This window comes from Haemorhous mexicanus, chromosome 5 (genome assembly GCF_027477595.1).
Source record: "Haemorhous mexicanus isolate bHaeMex1 chromosome 5, bHaeMex1.pri, whole genome shotgun sequence".
Classification (NCBI taxonomy): domain Eukaryota; kingdom Metazoa; phylum Chordata; class Aves; order Passeriformes; family Fringillidae; genus Haemorhous; species Haemorhous mexicanus.
Genome location: NC_082345.1, coordinates 14,870,119 through 14,878,461, shown reverse-complemented (window position 1 = coordinate 14,878,461; position 8,343 = coordinate 14,870,119). Strand labels below are relative to the sequence as shown.

The 8,343-nt window shown below is 39.8% G+C and overlaps 1 protein-coding gene across 1 annotated transcript in view; it reads right to left on the bottom strand.

Moving 5' to 3' along the window:
• Positions 1 to 1,044: 1,044 nt before the first annotated feature.
• Positions 1,045 to 8,343, bottom strand: part of DYRK4 (dual specificity tyrosine phosphorylation regulated kinase 4) — a 29,645-nt gene continuing 22,346 nt past the window's right edge. Inside the window, exons 9-15 of the mRNA XM_059847807.1 lie at positions 7,236 to 7,374; positions 5,018 to 5,099; positions 4,121 to 4,293; positions 3,461 to 3,521; positions 2,801 to 2,930; positions 1,944 to 2,089; positions 1,045 to 1,514 (exon numbers count right to left, since the gene is read on the bottom strand). Coding sequence (XP_059703790.1) covers positions 1,288 to 1,514; positions 1,944 to 2,089; positions 2,801 to 2,930; positions 3,461 to 3,521; positions 4,121 to 4,293; positions 5,018 to 5,099; positions 7,236 to 7,374 — 958 coding nt within the window. The 3' untranslated portion in view covers positions 1,045 to 1,287. The remainder of the gene's footprint in view (positions 1,515 to 1,943; positions 2,090 to 2,800; positions 2,931 to 3,460; positions 3,522 to 4,120; positions 4,294 to 5,017; positions 5,100 to 7,235; positions 7,375 to 8,343) is intronic.

Sequence of the window (8,343 nt, the reverse complement as noted above, 5' to 3'; positions counted from 1 at the left end):
GCCAAAATACCCTTGTAATTTTCCACTCAATTGCCCTCAATAATGGGCTATTGCCCTTCTTGGGTCACTCATTTTCCAGGTGTTTCTTCAAGAGTCCCAGGATTTGCCTGAAGCTGAGGAGACATCACAGCAGACCATTTTCCCTGAGGTGACTTCTACCAGTAAGGGATTCAGCTGTACCTGTCAGGTGGCTTGTTTACTCCTGTAACACTGGAACTGTTGAGGACCATTTCCATATCCTGTGGATTTTCCTTTTGCAAAAGAGCCTGTGGGAGTTTGCTGCTATGGTGATTCTAAACACCTCTGAACACCTCTTTCCCTTGGGGCTGCTGCAGTGTCACTGCTAAAGTAGCAGCTGCTTTTGGTAGGACAATTTTCTCATTACTCCTTTTCAACAGAATTTCTAGCTCCAGTAAATTTAAAAGCTCCAGAAAAAATTTTAAATTTATAAGCTCCAGTAAATGTAAGAGGTGTAATGAGGTGGGTGCTTTACAAATGCAGTGAAAAGATAGTCTGCTGTTCGAAGAGTGAAATACCTAAATTAAACACATTAAGCACATAAGCTACAGGGATCATAGAAATTAGTTTGGTTTTTGTTGGGTTTTTTTTCAGAGTATTAAGTTAAACTTGCCATGAAGGACAATTTTCCTAAATCAAACCAGCTTGCTTTAATCCATTCTTCCTGTTGAGTCCCTGCAGAAATGGGCCCAGAATACCACTCTGCTTTGTTGTTGCTAGAGAGCTAAAGAGCATAATTTGCATTTCTAAATCTGCTAGGAAGGTGTGACAATGGTTTTCATCTAGCAGCTTCACTATAAAAAGAGGAAGATGTAACAGGATGAAAATGAGGATGCTGGATTTGATTTCTCTTATTTTTTTTATACATAAGTAAATTCAGTAATCTTATCCATTAATTATTCCTGACTTATGCTGCTGTAAGAAAAAGGATTCAGATTCTTCAGTCAACACATCTGTTCTTTTACATCCAGGAAAATATAAAATTCAAAAGTCTGTTATAACACCAAGAATAAGACACTCTCCACTTCTACAGTCTCCATTTTATTGCTGCTGGTTGTGAAGAATCTCTGATCACAAAGATGGAGATGAGGAAAAGGAATGGTTCTCAAATTCTGTTTTGGTTGACTAGATGATTTCAGGGTAAAAAGAACATTAAATATACTTACAATGTGCACAGCCCATGAACAGACATATATAGCTTATATTCCTGAGTACAAATAATACCTACAAAATACACTAGGTATGCAACCAAACCAATCTTAGCTTGTGTTACTTAATTGGTGGGAAAAAAAGAGAAGTTTTTGGAAGAGCTCTTTCGCCACTGTCTTCTGCTTGATCGTATTTAATAGGCTTTTCCATGTGGTTTTCCAAATATTTCTCTGTTATAGCATGCTTCCTTGTGTTCTGCATATCACTTTCTGCTGTGCCTGTGAAAGGAGTCAGTCTGTCAGCGAGTTCACTTCTCACTTTGTCAGCTGCATTCTTCCAGAGATTCTCTGCAACAATAAATCATTAAAATGAGAGGGTTAAGACTGCAGACTCTTAACAGCAGGAAAAACACAGGATTGACACAAACTCCCAGCAAATCAGGTGAAAGTTTTCTCTGAGATCTTACAACCCCCATTGCTGCATTCTTTTGCTCTGAAAGTGACATGTGTGGTGTGAGATACTGTTTTACTCTCAGCAGGAAAGGGCTTTCCACGTGAATCTTCAGCACTTCCAGTCTTCTTGCAGGCAGCTGAACTAAAACATGAGGCATGCAGTTCTACACAAGTGAGGAATGGTGCCTGTACCCACCCCATTTCAGGGGCCATCCATTATCTCCACACTTCCATCTCCCCTTACTCCAGGCAGATGGCACTAAACACAAAGAAACACCAAAGACTGGTATAAGTGCCCTTAGTCCTGAGGTGGAACATGCTTACGAATAGCCTCTCTTCTATTTTCCAGCACAGAGAAGGAGCCATCACTCATCTTCCTTGGGGCCTGTGGTTTCCGGAAGATTTTGGGCTCCTGAATCCACGCGTGTTTCATCGCTTCATCGGGAGTCATGCGCAGGGAGGGCTCCCACCTTAAATCCACAGGACACAAATCATTATTCAAGTATTTCTATCTGAAAATCAGTAAGAGGCAAGAGATTCAGCCCTGTCTTTTGAAATTCAAGTCATGAGGATGTTTTTTTGAAACAAAATAATTTTATTTTTATCCCAAAATCATGGAAAAATCTTCTATGATCTTCTCCAGCCTTCAAAACCTATTTATGTCAGCACTGTGCTGATTAAATCCTCTGCAGCATCAAACAATCTTTAATATGTAGCTCCTGCTTCTGTTAGGGTAAGGACCCAACATTCTTGTTTAAGGTTTGGTTTTGTGCTCCACTGAAATTATTTTCTGAAAATTCTGATTCAAACCAAAATGAATCAATGATTCACACAGACTTGGCAAACAGAGAACATTGAAAGTAACCTTCCTGTGAAACATGGTGGGATGATTTTTTCTTCCCTCCCCATGTTGTCATAAGTTAGCAGTTTCTTTAGAATTTCTTTAGGAAAGTGCTACTGAACTGCTAGAAAGAAATTTGAAATAACTGCTAAAGAAGGCATAGTAAAGTGTCAATAATAATAGTTATACAAATGATGCCACTTGGAAAACAAAACAAAACAAACCAAAAACACCCCACCAAAAAATAAAACAAGTAAACACAACAGATACCAGGATTTTAAAGGTACAAAAGAATGAAAGCAAAGTCAAAAGTAGCTTCTTGTATACAGTATGAACTCACATTAAGCATCCTTTCAAGAAGTCCAAGAAGCCAGCATCATGGGTGTTCAGCACTGTGCTTAGATCCTTGGAGTCTGGGCATCTCTTTTTCCCCTTGCTGTTAGTTACGGATTTAGGAAAACCTTTGGAATCTTAAAAAAAAAGACATCCTCAAAAAAGTACATTAAAAACCTTCACTAAATACTTTAAAAAATTGGATAAACAGTATCCATGTCCATCCCACTAATTCCAGTTTTGCCCTGTTGGATTGATAATCTACCAGATTGTGGCAAACAGGATTGATCACATCCTAGAGACCACATCCTACACTTTGTTTGGTTTGTTTGCTTTGAGCATTTTCCAAACCAAATTTATACACAGAGAAATGAAAAATGTAAATTAGTTCCCAGAGCCCATTGCATTCCTTTCAGCAACAATATTTTTAAAGAGTAACTTCTCTATTACTTTGGCAATTAGAGGCCCATAAGATATGAAGAGCAGAGCTCCAGGTTTATAGGCCTCATTTTATCCTTTTGCCTTTTTTCCATACCTCATCCTGGAAGTATTTTTATCAGCTAGGAATTAGCTTAAGATCTCTGACCCTACTCTCTACCAGTGCTATTAATTAGTGATTAACTACCAGGGAGGGATCCAGAAAGGACAAATAATCAGAAGAAATTACCAAAGAATGTTCTCCTCCTTGACGCAGCTTGGATAAAATCAGCTGGTGGAAGACCCAATACCTTCATAGAAAATGAATTCATAGAGTTACTCCTCATTTCATAAAGATACACAACAACCATTAGGTGAGGTATGGCATTTTGCCCTCCTTATGAAAAGAAGTTGAATGTTGCAATTTACTGGGAAATGTTAGCAAAATATTTCCTATAATTGTGGAGAGAATTAAGGGATTCCTTAGTGCGGCCTGTACATGTCTTTGCATCAAAAATAGCATGGCCAGCAGAACCAGGGCAGTGAGGCATTGTCCCTCTCTCCGTGGCACTGGTGAGGCCACACTGCAAATCTGTGTCCAGTTCTGGACCTGTCACTTCAGAAAGGACATTGAGGGGCTGGAGCATGTTCAGAGAAGGGAACAGAGCTGGGGAAGGGGCTGGAGCACAAGTCTGATGAGGGGAAACTGAGGTAGCTGGGAAAGGGGCTCAGCCTGGAGGAAAAGAGGCTCAGAGGGGCCCTTCTATCTCAAAGAGCCATTTGGCTGCAATAAACCTCCTTCTGGAAGGCCAGGCCATAGCAAATCATATTTCATTATTGCTTGAGGTTTCTCTTTGTTTCTGATGGTGCAGTTTATCAAATGGGGGTGCAAACCAATCCCCCAAGTTACCTCCATGATGCAGGCAAGTTGGTCAGCTTCATTTTCCCCTGGGAACAGTGGGTAGCCTGTGTAAAGCTCTGCTATGATACAGCCTAAGCTCCACATATCAACAGCCATAGCATAAGGATGCCCAAGAATCACCTCAGGAGAGCGATAGAAGCGGCTCTGAACATAGGTGTACACTGCATCAAAAATTAGACAAGAAGCAAAATATCACAGTTGGGACTGAAATGTCAATTTGCAGATTTCACAGAAAAGAGGCATATGTTCAGGAATCATAAATCTGTCTATCCATGGATTGCTCACATAGGCTCTGGAAACATTTTCTAATCTCATCCTAAAAGTAATGGGTAATACACTTTCCCTAGTTCTGTTTAGAAATTGTTTTTCAATAAGTTTCACTGAAGGAAATTGTTCTACCAATGCTGTGATTCAGTTTATCCATGCTCATTTTCCTATTTGAAGGGGTTCCGTTTGTATCAATCAACAGTTCCTAAATTAAAAGCACATTTCCCATTTCCCTCCCTATGGTATTCATACAAAAAGTACCAATTATGATTTAACCATCTCACAGAGAAAGGTTCTCTGGACCTGACAAACTTCTTGATAGGTGAAATATTTGGATTATCCTCTTAAGTTTGTTTCAGCTAACCACTCCGGAAAGTGCAGTTCTGATTTCAACAGGAGTAAAGGAGCTGATCAGGCTTGTGACAAAGAAAAAGAATGGTAATATTTTACTTGTCTCTACCAGTATTTGCTCCACCACCAGTGGCTGAACAGTTCACCAGGTTCTAATTAGGGGCATAGGTCAATATATTAGCCCAATCCAAGAAATAGTTTCTCCACATTATTTAAAATTAAGAAAGCTTATTAAGAAAATTACATCAACTTGACTTTTCTGCAAACCTCTTTGGTCTTCATAGCAGCTTGATCCAAAATCAATAACTTTGACTGAACCTTGCCCATTGTGGTATAATAGTATGTTCTCCTAAAAAGAAAAAAAAAAATCATAGGGAAAAGAGGGTTTCAGCACCATATTAAGTTAGTGAAAATCAAAATGCAAATCACATTTACACTTCTCTGCATAATGAGAGCTTCAAAATCCAACCTCCTTTGGAATGCATTTGCTAACAGGAGGAGGCAGCCAATAATGTGCAATTGTGCAAAGCAGAGGGGAGATTTGGAAAGGTACCCAGGCTGCAGGTGAGCCAGAAAGGGCACCAGGGAGCTCCCCAAAACTCAGGGCTGCTTATCTAGTAAAAGCCAAACTGCACCTGGCTTTGTGCTGTGCTGAATTAACCAGAACCATCCTTTTGTAAGCACAGAAAGCCTCTGGCCCGTGAAGGAGCCACACTCCACAGTTCTTTCCTGCACCGCTTGCCCCAGACTCACTCCTCCCCACCTGTGTCGTGCACAAGTCTCAAGGGAGGAATAAACAGACAAGGTAGGGTCCTGTGGATTCTTAGCTGGGTGCAGGAGGGTACAGCACTGGGTTCCTGCAATTCCAGCTGGAGAAGTGATCCTTAAACAGCCAGCTCATGGATATGTATGTGCACTGATGAGCAAACACAGCCTTCAGCTCTCTTCTGCAGAGCTGAGTTTTATCTTCATTAGAAGTCTGTCTAAATGAAGGATTTCCTTCTCCACTCAGCAGACAGATGGTTACCTTTATCAACCAGTTTTACAGTAATTATATGTCAGGGCTTTGAAGGACTGAACACTTCCCAGGTGGATGCCAAAAAATGATGAAGTCGTTTCCTGGGTAATTAGCTCATAAGGAAATGCTTCATGTGCCAGGAAGGAGAAGCTGCTACTGGTGAAAGTCAAGGCAAGGACTGACTTCCACAATCCAGGTGCTCTTGCCTCTGGAAAGGGAAGCAGCATCCCCTCTCTGCAGCTCCATATCCCTTCATTCTCATGGTAGGACTCTGTCTCTTATACTGAATCCCTCACAATGCAAGGGAGCTGGTCAAAGCTGGAAAACCAGGATTGACTGAAAAACCAGGCTTTGGAGGCAGTGACTACCTAGCATAAAGGCCAGAGAAACTCCATATTCTACCTTATGCTGAGAAATATCATAGGAGGCACATGAGATGACAGATGTGAGTTTCAGGCAACATAAATTCATGAAACTGTACAATTGTTGAATGAGAACAAAATTGTCTTTTAGTTAACTTACTACATTTTCACTAATATGTTGCTCTATTTAAATAAAGACTATACTAATTGATGCTGCTAATGTCATTCCTTGTCAGTGGCTGCCTGGAAACAGATTTCCCATTGGGCTAATTGTTTTTGATTCAGATATTTGGGTTATCTTGCAAGCCTCTCTTTTCACTGCAAATTGGTCTGGCAAAAATACTGCCAAGAAAATGGGTATAGACAATATGTGACTTCTCAGAATTCTAAATCAAGATACATTTAGCAAAGTGAGAACAGAATTTTATCCTTAGCTTTTTTTACCTGAGAACTTATTTATTTATTTATTGGTTAATTTGCCTTTTTGAAAAGGAAATCAAAAGAAACTTTCATCTGAAGTGAAAATATAATTAAAATCCTTCAGAAATCTCAGAAAATTGCAAAATATTAAATCTGGGGCTTAAGGATAATGGAAATGTTTTACCTTGCATGAATGCTTAGCAGATATAGCAGAGGGAATTGGAGAACAGATGTTCCTCCAAAACCAGGTGAACACCCTAAATACTGTTCCACAGAATTCCTTTGTCATTTACTAGGTTTATAGTTATGCCTGAAAAATTAAATAGACTTAAACAGGATAACCTGGAACAGGCTACCTTGTGAATACTCCTCTTGTTACAATGTCCCTCATCTTGAAATACTTAATTTTACAAGCACTTTTCTTTTTCTCTAAGCAAAAAGTCATTACCTGAATTTGATTCATATTTGCATACATTTTGGCAACCAAATAATCTCATTTAATGCTTTGGTGAATGAACTGAATCAATGGTAATTATCAGCTGACTGTAGCATGAACATAATAAATAAATTACAGCTTCTGTACAAACATCATACTGGGTTTTTGGGGTTTCTCCTGACAGTTCCTCTCAATCAAAGAATAGGATAAACTAATTTAATCTGTACAGAATACCAGAATTGTACTTACAGGCTTCAGATCACAGTGAATGATTCTTTCCTGGTAGAGCACTTGCAAGCACCTCAGCACACAGCGAGTGAAGTGGCGAATCAACGACAGGCTGAAGCCTTGGAAATTGTTCTTTTTGATCAGCTCATACAAATTTATTCTGTGGGGGAGGAAGAAGCAGCAGACAGAGAGCAGATAAGAGATTGGAGAATTTAGTTTTAAAGGCATGATTAGTTTCCAGTGCATTAAGAGCTTGTCTTCCCACATGGAGGACTCATGCAGAGGAAAATGACAGCTATTTTCCTTCCTGCAAATGCTGCTCTGCATATGATATGCACAAACACCTCCCAGATCTAAAGCAGATGTAAAATCAGTGAACCTCCTTGCTAAACTCTCTGCTGTTAAGCAGCTGTGCTGATTTTTACCAAGAACAATAATCATTCAGGAACAAAAAAAAAAATTCCTTCTGTCTCCTTTTGCTGTCATTTCTCTTTGCTTTGGCATCTTGAGTAAATAATTTCTGTCTAAAGGTTTTTAACCAGCAGTAAAGATTTCTAGATAACCACCCCATCAATTCAGGTCTCAGTAGGTTTTTATATCCCTCTGGTGACCATCACATCTTAGCAACTTCCAGTAGCCCTGCTCAGTAGCCTGGAGAAGAGAAGGCTCTGGAAGATCTCATTGCAGCTTTCCAGTGCCTTAAGGGGCTTATGAAAAGGAGGGAGAGATATTTTTTTATAGTGATAGTGACAGGACAAGGGGTAATGATTTCAGACTAAAAAAGGAGTAGGTTTAGATTGGATATTAGGAATAAATTCTTCCCTGTGAGAGGTGTCCTCAGCACTAGCACATGTCTGCAAGGACAAGACCAACTGGAGCTTTCTGCCTTCCCCACTGGAGTGTCCACTGGTAGCAGGCACAGCCCATTCCTTTGGAATTAAAGTTGCCCAGACTTAATGGAAAAGATCACAAATCAAAGGCTTTTCACGGTATTTTAAAGGCAATGAAAATTTTACCAGACAAGCATTTTTCTATGACAAGTCGTCAACTCCTCTGTGGAGGGCTAAAGATAGTGACTCTCCAATTTCCCTGTGTGTTTCCATAGCAGCTTTCAGAAAAGACTGGTCTG